The 17,407-nt window shown below is 45.9% G+C and overlaps 1 protein-coding gene across 1 annotated transcript in view; it reads right to left on the bottom strand.

The window, feature by feature from the left end:
• LOC126285218 (odorant receptor 43a-like) overlaps positions 1-16,770 on the bottom strand; it is a 58,409-nt gene extending 41,639 nt beyond the window's left edge. The window contains exon 1 of the mRNA XM_049984520.1: positions 15,866-16,770. Coding sequence (XP_049840477.1) covers positions 15,866-16,770 — 905 coding nt within the window. The remainder of the gene's footprint in view (positions 1-15,865) is intronic.
• Positions 16,771-17,407: the final 637 nt, after the last annotated feature.

Below are 17,407 nucleotides of genomic sequence, written 5' to 3'. Positions count from 1 at the left end.
CGCTAAAAGAACCACCACGGGTTCAGAAAACATGACGCATCTGCAACACATGTTACTTCGCTTACATAGTGTAGTATTTGAAAATATTAGATGCAGGTGAACAGCCAGGTCCTGGGTCCTTGAGTTCCAAAAGGGGCTCGATACTGTACCACAACGTAGGTTAACAACCAGGACACAAAAATATCGACCGTTATCACGCATGTTTTAGTGGCTCGACTTTCACTAATGGACCGAGAGGGTTATACTATACGGTGAATGTGCAACGGAAACGAAAGAAACATTGGGTGTGGCCCAAGAAAGTGTTACAGAACCAGTCATGTTTGGCATGCACATAAACGATTTTCCAAATATTTGTTCATCGTTTGGTTTTGCTGCTCTTGTAGTGTTCGTGACTGCAGATAAAATTACTAGATATGATGTTCACCTGCTATAGGACGCGGAATAGAGAAAAAGTTCGGATACGGTACGTCTGCAGACAAATTCAACAAGGCCAATACTTTTCAGTCAGTATACATAGAGCAATGATGCAGGAACTTTAGAACGAGATACTATGGAAACCTCAGAGCTGAGTACTCGTGGTAACAGCTCCAATAACACATTCTCTAACCACCTAACTGCTAACAAACGTCACCCAACTAAAATATGAGGGGCAATGAAAATGTTTCCATTCGAAGGCCGTAAGTCTAGAATCGGTATGTCAGGCAGGCAAACTCGCCGTGAGCGTTGAGGCAATCATGACATCGACGCGCCGGGTTGAAGACAGCCGTTTAGTAAAACACTGTATCCTGTTGCATACAGAAGTCTGTACATCTTCGTGTGACAGGAGTCGTCGACACTTCAAGGCCTTTTCTAAGCGACCGAAGGTATGATAGTCGTATGAAAGGCGGTCGTACGTATAGGGCGGGTTTTCGAGTGTCTCCCACTTTAGTTGGCGTAATGTCTGCTGGTCTCTGAGATCAACCGGCGTCTTGTGTCGAACCGCGAGCAGAACGAAGTTGGCGCATAATTCCACAACGGTGGGTTTCGACAGACATGCTGCTCCACGCATTCTTCATTCTCTGATGAATATCTACCGATGTTTGTTCTTCTGCACCTAAGAACACAATAACATCACATTCGTTGTGTTTGGAAGAATTTGGTAACAACGTCCTCATAGTGTCCGTTCCCGCATTTACTGCACGCTTGTCGGAAAAGCAACAAAAACGCCACACTGATCCCTTCCTACATATTGGTGTTTATGTACCCACATGAAACTGCCCTCAATCGAAATCTTTTTGATCGTCCCTTACAGAAACAGTTTTAAAAATACTAAATTCAAGCCACAACCTTTACCATAAACATTCAATAAAAGAAAGTTACCACACATCGAGGAGATTAGCAAAAACTTAGCAGTATGCTATGCAGTGGCACACTATTTAACATGTTAATGGAACTTAACAGTAAAATGGACGCGAAAAACCAAACGCTAAACACATAGAGACACACAGACAGACAGACAGATAGGGAGAGAGGGAGGGAGGGAGAGAGAGAGAGAGAGAGAGAGAGAGAGAGAGAGAGAGAGAGGAGGATGGCGGGAGCAAAGTAGAGAGAGGAAGGGAGAGAGAAAAACTGAAATGCCTACTGGAACTGGACGCACAAAGGAAACATTAACACTTTGTTTTGGTAAAACTAAAAATTATTTGCAACAAACGAAATTCCGCAAGATATGTGTAGTGTTTACATGTGTTTCTCATCAGCTTATGACAACAGAGGTCAAAAACATTTTCGAAAGCCAAATGTAAGTAATTACACATATAATCGTGAAATATTTTCGCGTAAAGAAATTATGTTCAACTGTGAAGTGATATATTAACTCCCCAACCAAATTCACACTAACATATCTCAGTGTCGGATGACATGCTGCTGGTATCTGGTTACGTATCCTGTCCTGCTAAACAGTATAATAAAAAATACTAAGTAATGGCAACAACAGTCAAAAACTGTTATTAGGCACAATTTTCATCTTTTAAGTACCGCTTAAAAATGCTCCCGTTTTACATGTATGAATAATGAAAACCGACTACCGATGGCAAAAAGGTACTGAAATATTCTTGGGTCTGCATGGAAAAACAAGGTTTCGCGTAACAGGCACGCCTTATATCCAGTAATGTTACCAGATATCGTCAGAAGCAGTACCAGATTGTTCAGTGACGAAGCAACCGCGTCCTCGAGAGTATTGTCATTGGACGACCGTAAACTAATACAGAAAGACTTGGCCAAAATTTTCACTGCCTGTAACAGACCGAAGTTGTCTTTAACTGCAAGTGAATTCCAGATAATGCCCTTAAACCTCAAAGAATCCGTTAGTATTCAATTACAAAATTAATAGTGATCCCAAGGAGCACGTCATATAGCTTAACTATTTTTGGGTAACAGAATCATGTCAGCAGACGCATCCGACCTAGAGTTAATTGTCTTACACTACCTTAACACAATTAACCAACTCGCTTTTAATGATGTTCCTCTGATCTTCTAGTTAGCGTCACAGTTATATAAGTTTCTCATTAAGTGTGAGCAGGAAACGATTGCACTTAAGCTCACATTACCGAAAATACTCAAGTAAGAGCTTCTATATCGGGTGGAAGTAATGTAGAAGAGCCCAAGACGACATTGCACAGTTCAATGAAATTCTCTATCACGGCGGCTGGGGTACATTGTATATTGAAGTGCCTGTTCAGGACAGTGATACTATCCTCTGGATGAATCTTTCACTTTGCAGCAGATACTGAAACAATATTGGTAGTGGACTGAGCTCTGGATCCTTTTATTTGAAGTCAATATCCATACCAGATGAAGTCACGGCCATGACTTATGATCGGAGTCCATAGTCCAAAACTGTGCAATTAGGAATGTACTGTTAGGTGTAGAACGAGGGGTTTCTTCTGGAAAGAAAAGCAACTGAGACGTTCCTCAAGATATTATTTTGTCTTAGGAGAAATAGCCCAGCGTAGTGTCCAGGAGTGAGTCTTTAGAATGGGGAAAGAGAGAGAGATGTACTGCCAGAATTGAAACTGTGACGTCAGGTAGTGTTGCAGTGTTTCTCTCAGTAATAGCACAGTCTGTAGTACCTAGTAGTCTATTTTTTAATTGCACCTGACACTCAGTTTTAATCTGTGAGAAAGTGTTAGGAAATTGTTGTCCCAAAATCAGCTATTCATAGACCTATGACTCCTCAGTTGCTATTAAGTTTATTGAGGACCCAGTATATTCTGTATAAAAAGCTTCGTTCGCGTTCGCCCATTGCTTGAAGACATTATATTGTCATTTTAAGCTGGTACAGTGACGAAAATTAAACTTACATCACGAAGACGACCTGCAATAGCCGTCACATTAGCAAAAACTGTGCTACATGCTTTGAGATGCAAACGATTACTGTTTCAGAGCAACCACACAAACAGAAGTAAGATTATTTAAATTTTAAATATTAAAGGAAGTTACGCAGCGGATGGCTCAATGAGATACCGCATTTCATTGTTGATTAATTGTGGGGAGATTGTGTTATGCCTCGCATAAAAACGAGAAATTTCTACCAGTAGTCGGAATTCGACACGGGCAGCTCTGTAGCCTATCGAGACTGGTATTTAATTCCACGGTATTGTTTCTCTGTTCTGGCGTAACCAAAAGCGCCGAAACGAAGATGAAGTACGCAGGAGAAGAGAAGGCAGTGAAACGACGTCGGCCAATAGCGCGCTGACCAGGACGTCACGACCGAGCGAGAAGGCAAGGTGGTTAGCACACTGGACTCGCATTCGGAGGACGTCGGTTCAATCCCGCGACCGCCCTTCCTGATTTAGGTTTTCCATGATTTGCCTAAATCACTTGAGGCAAATGCTCGGATGGTTCCTTTGAAAGGGCACGGCCGACTTCCTTTCGCATCCTTCCCTAACCCGATTAGACCGATGACCTTGAAGTTTGTGTGTGTGTGTGTGTGTGTTTGAGGTTTACGGGCGCTAAACAGCGTGGTCATCAGCAGCCAAACTCATAAAAACAGGAACACATGCAGTGAAGGGACTAAGACGAACAGCGATCAAGGAGAATGGCTAAAAGACGCAGACCTGACGCAGTTCCAAATCCCCACGTACAGAGGCAAAACAGGAGGAGAAGGAACACACTAAAAAAGAAAAGGAAACACAAGGAAAAGAGAACAGAAACCGAAGGGAAACAAGGAGGTAATCGTGACTGGTGGACCTGTTACCTAAAACCTGGGTGAGCCAGTCACCCAGCAGCACATTAAAACCCTCTCCCTAAAATCCGAGGCAACAGATTGGACAGGACACAAAACCGTAAGACCTTAACCACAGTCGCTGCGTCGTCTTGCAAAATAGAGGGCAAATCCGGTGGCAAAGAAACCACCGCCCTCTGGTCAGAGAATAAAAAACAGTCAAGTAAAATGTGGCGGACAGTAATCTGGACGCCACAAGCACTGCAGATTTGGGGGTTCTCCGGCCGGAGTAAAAAACCATGCGTTAAGGGATGCGGAGGCGCGATGCGGAGGCGAGTGAGGAGAACCTCATCCCGCCTGCATGACTGGTAGGACGTACGCCAAGGTCGCGTATAGGCCTTTACCAGACGCAGCTTATTGTCAGAAACTGCCAGCTACTCCTCTTCCCATTGATGCACAACACGAAAACGCAAAAGGGAGGTTACAGCATAGAGGGGGACGGGACATTCAACAACGTGAGGGAGGGAACATGCATCTTTGGCAGCCACATCCGCCAGTTCGTTTCCCCTAATACCCACGTGCCCCGGCACTCAGCAGAAAGAAACCTCCTTCCCCTGCCGTTGCAGGTGGAGTCGGGCATCATGGATGTTTTGGACGACCGTATCCGCTGGGTACAAGTGTTGCATGGGTCTGAAGGGCACTCAGGGAGTCAGAACAGATGAGGAACTGAAGACTGGGAACACATCTCATCTGCTCCAATGCCCGCAAGATTGCAAACAATTCGGCATCAAAGATGGTAAACGCCGCAGGAAGCCGTAACTTGATGACTCGATCAGGGAAAACCACAGCACAACCAACAGAGTCCCCCTGTTTAGAGCCATCTGTGAATACAGGTACATGGTCCGGATGCTGGTTTAAAATATCGTTAAATAAGGAGGTAAAAACAAACGCTGGAGTGCAGTTCCTCCGGTTCTCCGACAAGTCTAGAAGGATGCTGGGCCTCTGGAGCAACCAGGGAGGCAGGCGAGTAAAACCTTGTCGTTAGGGGGCCACACGCTCCACATCAAGGGACTCAAGCAAATGCGTGGCACGAATCCCAAATGGTCTCGTTGCCCCGGGACGACTGGAAAAGAGACGATCCATAGGCGGTCGGGCAACGTTAGGGTACGCAGGGGAGTTAGGACAGGCAAGGAAATGACAAACCCGTCGCACCATGAGGAGTTTCCGCCGGATGGCGAGCGGCGGTTCCCCTGCCTCAGCACACAGCCTGGGGATGGGACTGGTACGGAAGGCACCAGTGGCGAGCCTGATACCCTCATGATGTACTGCGTCAAGGATCTTCTGATACGAAGGCCTTGCTGACCCATACACGGTGCAAGCATAGTCAAGACGCGATCGGACGAAAGCCCTATAAGACTGCAGCAGACGCGCCCGATCTGCTCCCCAGGACCGATGGCTCAGACACGTCAAAATATTCAGTGCCTTCAGAGCCCGCACCTTGAGGTCTTTAAGGTGAGACAACCACGACAACTTGGAATCAAAAGTGAGGCCCAGGAACCTCACAGTGTCTCTAAAAGGAAGAACGGTGTCCCTCAGACGCAATTCAGGGGAGGTAAAAGGACGCCGAAAACGATTAAAACGAACACACACAGATTTGTCTGCAGAAAAGGTAAAACCCGTCTTTGCAGTCCATGCCTCTTAGTGCTTTATCGTAAGCTGCAACGGCCGACTAGCAGTGAGAAGACTGGAGGAAGAACAGAAAACAGCAAAATCGTCCACAAACAAGGAGCATTGGGCAGGACTCTGGATAGTGGACGTGATACTGTTAATAGCGACGGCAAAGAGGGTGACACTTAAAACGCTGCCCTGAGGAACACCATTCTCCTGCACGTACAAATCAGACAGCACATTACCAACCCGATACCGAAAGAGGCGGTGAGAAAGAAAGGACCGAATGAAGATGGGGAGACGGCCACGAAAGCCCCACTCATGGAGTTGGTTGAGGATAAGGCGACACCAAGTGGTGTCATACGCCTTATTAATGTCAAAGAAGACTCCTAGACAATGCTGGTTACGTAGGAAGGCCTGCTGGATGGCGGCCTCAAGCAGGGTCAAGTTGTCTATAGTGGAATGACATCTCCGAAAGCCACACTGAGAGGGGCTAAGGAGCTGCCTGGTCTCGAGCAGCCAAACCAGGCGGCGGTTGACCATGCGTTCCAACGTCTTCCCAACACAGCTCGTCAAAGCAATACTCCGATAACTACTGGGATGCGTTCGGTCCTTCCCTGGTTTGAGGAGGGGAATCAAAATCGCCTCCCTCCACGAGCCAGGGTACGTGCCGGATAACCATATCATATTAAAACAGTTCAGGAGAACTTCCTTGGATGGCAGCAACAAGTGCGCAGCATGCTGTACCGGATTTGATCATGACCAGGCGCAGCATCATGAGCCACAGACAGCGCAGAATCCAGTTCCCAGATTGTGAAGGGGCAGTTGTAGGGTTCAGAATTTAGAGACCGGAAGTCCAAGTGACCCCTCTCGATGGCAGTGCGGTAGCGGCAGAAATCTGGATCACAGTTAATAGTGGCGGTGGAGTCCGCAAAATGCATGGCCAGTGTCTGGGCAATGTCTCTCGGCGCCGTGAGGAGACATCCCTGATGCAGCAATGCCGTGACAGGTAGCTGGCTGAGTTTCCCGGAAATCCTCCTGATGGCTTCCCATACTAGTAGAGCGAGAGATGGAGTTCAAGAACGATTGCCATGTCCGGCGTTTGCTCTCTTTAATCACTCGCCGCGCTCTGGCCCTTGCCACCCGAAAGGCCGCAAGATTGTCAGCTAAGGGGCGGCACTTGAAGCGGCGCAGAGCAGTACGGCGGGCTCGGATGGCTGAGCGGCACTCAGTGGTCCACCAAGGGACAGGACGCCTCTTGGGATGACCGGATGACCGTGGGATTGACAATTCAGCAGCATGGGAGATCACGGCTGTAACATGGTCTACCCATTCGTGGACGCTGGCATGGTGTTCCAAAACAGCCAGTTGGCTGAAAAGTGTCCAGTCAGCTCTGCAAAGGTGCCACCGGGGTGGCACTGGTAATGCCACAGCCTCATCCAGGAGGCGAATCCAAAGGGGGAAGTAGTCACTAGAATGAAGGTCAGCAGCAGCCTCCCACAGAGCAGAATCCGCAAGTGCTGGAGAGCAAAAGGAAAGGTCAATAGCCGATGATGACCCGGAAGCAGTCCAGAAATGAGTGGGAGCACCAGAGTTGAGGATGCACAGTTCTTCAGACATCATGAGGCTTTCCAGAATGCGACCCCTGGGGCAAATAGTCGGAGAGCTCCATAAGACATTATGAGCGTTGAAGTCCCCCAGATGAAGAAATGGGCGGGGTAGTTGGCTAATAAGGTCCGTGAGAGCCTCAGAGCCTATCGCATCCTGAGGCGGTAAATAAACTGAACAGACTGTGAGCCTCCGACCCACAAGAATGTCAACTACAACTGCTTGCAAGTCGGTGACGAGAGGGAGCTCTGATGAGGGGTGCATGTCACGGACAAAAACCGCAACACCACCTTTTGCCCTTTCCCCCGTCAGATCATATTTTCGATATACGGTATAGCCTCGTAAAGAAGGAGCATCAGTGGCCCGAAAATGTGTCTCTTGGAGACATAAGCACAAGGGGCACTCTCGTATAAGGAGTTGTAATTCGGCCACATGCGTCCTGAACCCATTCAGGTTCCACTGTAATATGGGAGCCAGTGACCAGGGTAGCTGAACTTTCACCCTGCCTCTGTGCTTTGGAGGTGAGCCCGTACTGGCCGGAGATTTATTCCTGGGGCGAGAAGATCGCCCCCGGTCGACATCAATGTCCATAAGCTCCAATGACGACCCACGGGAGATGTTAGACAGTACGATGGCCACGTCATCGGACCGATGCCGACTAGTCTCCTCAGGTGGCAAAACCTTCACCTTCTGAGGCTTTGTCTTGGGGGGCTTAGAATGCAGAGCCTTGTCAACAGTTGGAGCTTTACTCGCCTGGGCAGAAGGCGCCATATGGGGAGAGGCAGGAAGTACCCCAATGTCAGCAACCACGGCCTCGTCCGACGTAGGGGGGAGAGCCGCAGGTTGCAAAACAACCGCAGCAGCACAAGTGCACTGGCAAGCGCAGGTATTAGTGCTAACACTAGCAACCTCCGTTTGCGTAGCAACAGTGGCCAGTTGTACCGGTTTTTTGAGAGCGGAAGCGAAAGATGTTGAAAACACAGGAGGTTGCATGGCCTTAAAGAGCTTCTTGGCCTCACCATAGGGGATGGGCTTAGATGTTTTAATCTCCTGTACCTTCCGTTCTTCGAGATAGATGGGGCAGATCCGGCTCCTGACAGGGTGACTCCCAGGGCAATTCACGCACTTCACAGGCGATGAACAATCGGCTCCGTCATAGGCTGACCACATTTACCACAAGTGGCTATCCCATTGCACTCCAACGTAGTATGCCCAAATCGCTGACATTTAAAACAGCGCATTGGGTTGGGGAAATATGGCGGTAATGGCAAACGTAAGAACCCCGCTTTAACATGCTCTGGGAGTCTCGGGCAACTGAACGTGAGAATAAACGAGTCAGATTTGACGAGGTCCCCATCGACTCGTTTCATAATATGCTGCACGTCAACAGTACCTTCGTCAGCCCACTCAGATTTTAACTCGTCTATGGGGATATCCACCAAGTCCCTACACGTCACAACACCCTTACTATAATTCAAAGTCGAGTGGAGCTCGGTCTCGATAGCGTACTCTCCTAGACAGGTTGCTTTCCGAAGGGAAGCGACTTGATGGGAACTAGAAGTCTCAACTAACAGAGTCCCATTGCGCAGTCGCTTTACAGATTTCAGCATTCCTGCAATTCCCTCAAGACCCTTGTGGATGTAAAAGGGAGAAACCCTCTCAAAGCTACCCTCCTTTCTTTTAATAATCAAAAACACATTCTGGTTATCAGCATGTGCTCTGTTACGACAGTCTGTTAAATCTCTAGCAACACCAGGCGCTGGAGGACTCGCAGCGCGTAGCCGCTTTTTCGATGGGGTGTGTTTTCCTACCAGTGGCCCACCCAAGCCACTGGTAGGGGGAAATGTAGAGGTCGAAGGGTTCATAGCGGTCCCACGAGCAGCTAGGGAACTAAAGGTCCGCTCAGACAGAGCCCCGCGTGCCTGAGTAAGCCTTATACAACTGAGGTGCGGCAGGTGCCACAGAGGTTGCCCGCTTGCGACTATTCCACCCCAACAGCCATGCATCTTCTAGGCGCGGAGCACACCGAAATATTGAGGTTTTTTTTTATAGAGGTTGGCCTTCCTCGCAATCCTGGCGGTCAAGCCAAGATTACCATTCCCCGCAGCACACAACATTTCACCGCCGCTCCGTACGGTGGTCGCGAAGCATGTCCGGGGGTTACGGTGACAGGAGACTGGCGGCGCAGACCAGTCCCCAGCTCAGGACCCCGGGGTCGCCAAGCCCGTACTCAGCAAGTGAATGCTGAGCCCCTGGGGGAACCTTGCAGTTTGGTCTCCTCCTAAAAACCAGGACGTAACCACGACAGAAGTGGCATCTAACCCAAGTGAATATAGGCGCCGTTCCTGCTAATCTCAGCCGGACATTAGCGGACAGTATTCGCAGAGTATATTCGCAGTATATTTATGTGACTGGTCGCCCATAGCTTCCGACGCCATTATTGATTCAAGTTAAGTATTTTCAATTGTTGAATTTAAATTACTGATGTCATTTGTTTGAATTGTTGTATAGGATTCTGAGAACGCAGCATCTCTTAGGCACCCAATACGAGACGACTGAGCGAGACCCCAAATTCTCGATTCATCGACACTGGAATGTCCGCATTAATCTATGGCTTTAGGAGGGCCATTCTGAACACCTTGCAGGATCTCAATAGCCCGAAGCAACTAGCGTCCGAGAGAATAAACGTATTTTTCACTCCACACTGGAAGTTCGTACAGTCATGTCCCTTACTAAGACTGAGGAAATAGGCTTGCAGTCAACAAGGCATGTATCCCGTCAAATATTACGTTGACATTTGAAGCACCTGCGAATGTCAGCGCGTCGACCAATAGTTGCGTCTGCGCTCGACACATCGACAGCGAGAACCACATTAACAGCTAGTATGCACAACAATACGTACACGAGTAGACACATGTCGTCTTTTGAGACGTCGTACCGGTTCTAAGTACAACATCTCGATGCACGTATTCGTGTGTAGAGACTCCTAGGAGAAGATCGTGCATTTGTCATCGTTATAAGGGCCCAACACCTGACTTAATGCTGTGTGGGGGGCGGGCACTGGGTACACTATAAGACCACCTTAAGTTTCGATAGCAGGTAATCTGCAGACCAGGCATCACACTTCTGATCTGTTACGTCCGGTGGCAAAGCTGTATCTTCGAGATCTTAGTAGGAATATCAACGAAGTTACACAAGAGCCCATTGTAGACCATGCTGTGTTGACCACTTCGATATAGAGGAAGATTGACTGTTGGCCTAAGCAGAGCGTTCTCCACTTCTTTCACCCACCGGAAACGATTGGTCCTCAGTTTCCGAGACCCTGCCACACCAACACCGACGCAGCACTTTGATTGATGAACTCTGCCATACCGTTAAATTAGCTAGGAATGACGTACCTACATCTGTCATCCAAGTTCACCTTGACACCCAGCCGGGAAATGCCGTTGTTGCTGTCAGAGGCGGCAGCACTGTATACTAAATTTCTCAACCTGTATACACAAATCATCTACAAATTAAATCAAGAATTCTCGTATTACAATTTATGTTCAAAATTAGTAATATTTCATTGTTTACTGTCCTTCCATTATTGCAGTTTTAATGTAGAGCAAGTATTTTGTGTTCAACGCACATAAAGCGTCCGAAAGTCACTCAGGTGTCTTGTACACGACGCCTGTTATCATGACAGTTATGTAGGCGTTTCGGAATTCTTGATACTCCTACACTAAAGGGCTGTAGTCTTTCCAACACCGCAGCCACATGTATATTTGTTGTGGTTGATCAGTTTACAATTTTGTCCTTGAATTTGAGGAAAGAGCTATCTGATTTACTTGCGAAAAAGCATTCAACAGCTTAGATCGCATAAAACATTTCTTTGTCTAAGACAACTTGTTTCCACAGTCTGTGCTGTCATCTGAGGGCTCAAAAACCTTTTTGTTGTGAAACGTGTTCATTTGACGTTGAGAATCACGCCAAGTTGGCAAGTGGATAACAATCAACACATTGTAACAAGTTTATCATAACTAAAATATTTAAAAGTATAAAACACTCTGCAAAAAAGGTAGGTGTTTGTTGCAAGGCAAAGTACACAGTAGCACATCTGTTTACATAAGCTGGACGTATGCTAAACAGATGCTCTACTGTGTACTGTGTATTGTGATGTAACAAGCACATGTGAGCGATCTGTATATGCACATGGTCCATTGCACAATGTGATTTAGGTTCTTGAATATTTTAGTAATGACAAACGTTTTACAAAACTGGCTGATTTATATCCACCTGTCAAGATTCAACGTAAAATGAACACATTTCACAGCAAAATGATTTTTGAGAGTTGGAGATGACAACAAAGCCTGTCGAAACCGGTTATCTTAAATAACGAAATATTTTATGCGAATACGCTGAATATTTTTTAGCAATATTTGTCATTAGAACAGTCCTCGTGCCAAGAGCTAAGCGACGATTTTATCGTTATATCGATTAACTTCTAACAAATGTCCGGCAGCGGGGAACACACATGTAGTACAACAGTTAGATGAAAACGATGGAATTTGGATGATGTATCGTGCGGCGCTACGGAATATATAGGGACGGTTAAGTGATGGGAACCCCGTGCTATACTGACGAACGATACTCATATAGAGAATTGTTTTCCTGTCTCTGACACTATGAATGCGAGAAATACGGCTATGACATATCTGCAACGATTGCATCCACCTTGCTGTTAGACAGTATAATAGTATAACTGTACACAGCACTGTGCAGTTCCGAAAACTTTCGCAAGATGCGAAACTGCATGATATTAAATCGCCTGTATGACGCTAGACCGTAAACAGCCAGTAGGGAAAATCATTCTTTGCAACGTAACCGAGCTTTCACGACACAGCATATTGAAGAATGAGACTGCAGCCACACCAACTGGGATGACATGAGCCTAATCAGTCAAAATGGACAAAACAAGTAACTTAGTCTCCCGAATTGTAAGGTAACTATTTCATATAAAGTACCGAGTGGGGAGACGGCGTGCTTAAGACACTAAACTCATATTCGGAAATCACGAGGTGCATGTAGCTTTCCCATGGTTCTCTAAATTTCTGCACACGAATTTGGGATGCTTTCTTAAATAAATCATTACTCATTCGTTCCATAAACCATCTACATCCGGAATAGTACTTCCTCACAAGTAAATTAAACATCTAAAGCACGTTAATTCTAGAAGAAATTTAAGGAACGTAGTAGGAAATTAGATTTACAAGCATTGATTACGACAGTCCACTATGAAAATTATTATTAACAGTAATACAACAACAGTAATAAAAAGAATGAAACATGCTCCTATCGTAGCACAGATAGCGAATATGTTCTGCACAGAGTTAGTGATGTAAAAGAAGGGAACTAGGTTTTCGGCTTATCTGGTAACTTCAATCACTTTTAAATCATAACATCTTGGCGTTATTTGTTAGCATTAGTATCCATGTCGTGTAATACACTGAAAAGCCAAAGAAACTGGTACACCTGCCAAATGCCTTGTGGGCCCCTCCTTCCCCCCCCCCCCCCCCCCCCACCATCCCCCAAGCACGCAGCAGTGCCACAACACGGTGTAGCACGGAGTCGACTAATGCCTGAAGTAGTGCTGGAGCAAATTGACACTATGAATCCTGCAGGGAAATCAATAAATCCTTAAGAGTACTAGGGGGCGGTGATCTCTTCCGAACAGCACGTTGCAAGGTACCCTAGATATGCTCAATGTCTGGGGAGTTAAGTGGCCAGCGGGAGTTTTTAAAGTCAGGACAATGTTACTGGAGCCACTCTGAAGAAATTATGGACGTGTGGGGTGTCGCATTGTGCTGCTGCAATTGTCCAAGACCCTCGGACAGCATAATGAACGTGAATGGATGCAGGTGATCAGACAAGATGCTTACCTACGTGTCACCTGTAGTATCAGGGGTCCCATATAATTCCAACGGCACACGCACCACACCATTACAAAACCTCCACCAGCTTTAACAGTTCCCCGCTAGCATGCAGGCTCCATGGATTCATGAGGTCACGTCCATCCACTCGATACTATTTGAAACGAGACTTGTCCTACCAGTCAACATGTTTCTAGTCATTAACAGTGCATTGTCGGTGCTGTCGGTCACAGGTGAGGCATAAAGATTTGTTTCCTGTAGTAATTGAGGGAACACAAGTGGGCCTTCGGCTAAGACAGCCCATATCGACAATACTTCGTTGAATGGTTCGCACACTGACACAAGTTGATGGCCCAGCACTGAAATCTGCGGTAGTTTGCGGAAGAATTGCACTTCTTTGATATTGAACGATTCTCTTCAGTGGCCGTTAGTGCCATTCTTGCAGGTTCTTTTACCGGCCAGAGTGATGTCGGACATTAGATATTTTAGCGGATCTCTCATATTCACGGTACACTCGTGAAATGGCCGTATGGAAAATCCCACTTCATCTCTACCTCGAAGATGCTGTGTCCCATTGCTCGTGCGCCAACTCTAAAACCACGCTCAAAGTCACTTATATCTAGATACGCTACCATTGTAGCAGCAGCAACCGATCTAACAACTGCGCCAGACACTTGATCTATCATATAGGAGTTGCCGACCCCAGCGCCGTGTTCTGCCTGCTTACATATCGCTGTATTTGAATAGGCATCCTATACCCCTATACCAGTCGTTTTTGCGCTTCCGTGTAAAATGCATCGCGTCAAGTGAAGTAACATGATAGATGACGCCATGCAATGTAACATGACACGTGCCATCATGTCATCCAACTTGGCATTTGTAATGGCGTCCAATATGACACAACCTGTCATATAAGTCTAGGAACCACATATGTCCACTTTGGTATAGTTCTTATTATAGATTCAGCTCGACTCTCGGATACTTCCTATTGTGAAGGGATTCCACTCTCTAGAAGCACGTACATGAAACAGGGGATGGTCAGAAGAGAGCACACTGCGCTCGGGAAGTAGGGTAACAACGTAAAAAAGCGCTAATATGTGTAGATGTCTTTATGCAAACGTCTTTGAAGCTGCCAGGTAAATCGAAAAATTAGTTCCCTCCTTTTGCATCCAGAACATATTCGCCCCTTTTTGTGCTACAAAAGGAGCATTTGTCCTTTTAGTCTAACATTATTTTGATGTTAGCTTGGCAACCGATGCTGATTTTTGTTGGTTCGGGCGACGAATGATATGGTAATTGTTTCTTGTTATTGTCTTTGGAGCCATGTTGCTTATGTCGTGCCAAAGGATCAAGCTTTCACCTAACAGAAGGATGACCATCAATTACAAGTATTTGTGTACAGTCTCAAAAACGGTGAACTGATTCGGACCAGTTTGAGACGTACTGACTGAAAAAGTGTTTTTTTGCAGATAAAGTCCGAAACAAGGTAATTTTATCCTAACCATGCATGTTTTATTTAATTTAGTCTTAGCTTTAATTTAAACCATCGTTAATTCGAGTGCGGATAAAGACTGCTGCATAAAAAGTATTTCATTTTGACACTTTATCCTTATATCTACCTTCGTGCAAAGTTTGAGTCGATTCGTTCAAGTGTTAAGTTTAAATGTGGCGCACACTAGAAACTTCCCAGAGAAAATTATTTTCTGTACGTAGGATCAAAACAAAACAAGATTTTTTCAAACAGTTAAAATTTGTCTCAGACCAAGGTCCGATACACCGGTGGATCAAATTTGAATCATCAGTCTCGCTCTATTCCGGAACTGAGGATGAGTTTTTGCACATAAAATCTGAACGGTGCACAAACAAATAGTGTTCTTAACTGAGCACTATTTTCAGCACAATTAAAAATGTTTCCTCGTTCAATCCTTGTTTAATATAATTTACCAAAGGTACAGATCTTCAAATGGCTAAACAAAATTCCGCAGGTCCGGGCTAAACTAAAAACATGTCACCCCCATATTCCTAGCTCAAACAGGAATCGAGTATCATAACTCCCACCATCACGACGACGACATTCTACTGCGCTTATCTGTTTGAGTCAGAAATCTAACTGAAGTCACGGATTAAACTATTTCATTCCTACGCCCAAACTCTGTCTGAAAATAAACTCGACCAAGAGAGGACTTATGCTAGCCGCACCCCTTTAGAGCCGCTATTTTAGAAACATAACAGCAATTGAGAGACTTGGAATCTTGCAGACAATCTCGAGACGGCTACGTCGCGCTGCTCTCAATGGCAGCACAGTTAACCGATTCTAGGATTCGTCACTGCCGTCAGTTTCATTAACATTTCACCCATACGGGGAAAAGAAACGTCAGTTGCAGATGTGGGTGCGGCACTGGAATTCTACAGGCGACATAAACAGTAGACATTTCTGTCGCGTACAGGCAGCACCCATATTTGTAATCCGACGTACCTTACAAGTTGCTGATGGATTTGGATGCAGGTGCATAGTTCTTCATACATTCTCTCATGCTTCTTACGTAATGTAAACTCAGAGCAGAAAGAACCAGTTGATTTTACAGCATCAAGTCCTCCAATTCGTAGGTCTTTAATCCGATGGAACAGAAGCCTTAGCTGAGTGGCTGCATTGATCATGACACACGCGAAGAAGACGTCTACTCCAAAACCAATGTTGAAGAAAAGTACTGATGGGACGCTCTGCATTACGTACAGTAGCGCGTACGTGGAGGAGCTTACTTCGTTCACCATCGGGAGCTGCACGAAAGGCAGTCGCCGTTCGTTGCTGTAAGCTATGAGGGGCATGGGTACCCACACGATGGAAAGTGTCGCTATGTAAGCTGGCACGAAGAGGGTCAGACGGCACACTAGTCTCTCCGAGATCGCGAGGATAGGTTTGAGAGCAGGATCAAGCTCGCAGTACGAGCGCTGTCTGGTAGTAATCTCATCTGTCATCAACACAAGCCGTCGATACATACTTCGATCTTTGAGAAAGAAGACCAGCTTGGTAACGCCGCCGCACACTATGAACAGGTTGGCCAGCATCAGAGTCAGCTCTTCGATATTATCTCTGGAGAGGTAGGATCCGAAGATGGCCACCCAGATGTGTATCAGCCCTAACAGGAAAGCCGTGCCGCTGAAGAGGTGGTAAAGTTGTGAGTGTGTGAGCGACCACACCCCCAGGAGGCAGAGGTAGCGCACGTTGTATTTGAGTACGGACTGCGATGTGCCCTTCCACGTCGGGATTGATCCCTGAAACTCAGTGGACTGTGCGGAATGGTCATTCTTTGATACACCATCTCCTGAACGGAATTTAACAGTTACACCTCCTGATTTGGAGACAGAATCCTTAGGCTGCATTCCTGCAGTGGCAGCCCGAATACCACCTGAAGGTAGTCCGCTCGAAAGAGCTGTCGTTCACCAAGTGAACGGTACTGGTCTAGTTCGTCCGTCGTTACGTAAGCAAAACTCAGCCGAATCATTACTGTTAATGTACCATTTCGCCTAGTCTGGAGGAAGATAGAATAAAGGGAATTGCAGATCAGCACGAAATAGGAAAGTATGTAACAGAACAGATGTTCAAGTTACCGGTACATGCTTCATTTCAGATTTATAAATTTAAATATTATATTGAGTTTCACCCCGATGCCATAGAAAACGCCTTGGGATAGGTTCCCTTTACTACTCGAAATTCTGACGCTTCAATTCGCTTTGTTCCACCTCATTACAAATTCATTACGTCAACTCGAATGGTACCCGATAGTGTAATCTTTAGAATCCGTCAGAAAAAATGTTCAAACGGAAAAACGAATGGACAACACAGCTTCGTAAATATACAAATATACAGGTTAAGACAGTTTTCCACTGTGTTGAAAATTTTATAATCAGGGTAAATAGACTATTTGTTATTAATAGATACTGATATTTAAAAAATGTATAAGAATACTTGTCTATACATTGGGATATGTTCTGTCCCCTTTAGTATCTCCAAAATGCA

This window comes from Schistocerca gregaria, chromosome 8 (genome assembly GCF_023897955.1).
Source record: "Schistocerca gregaria isolate iqSchGreg1 chromosome 8, iqSchGreg1.2, whole genome shotgun sequence".
Classification (NCBI taxonomy): domain Eukaryota; kingdom Metazoa; phylum Arthropoda; class Insecta; order Orthoptera; family Acrididae; genus Schistocerca; species Schistocerca gregaria.
This window is presented reverse-complemented; position numbering and strand designations above follow the sequence as displayed.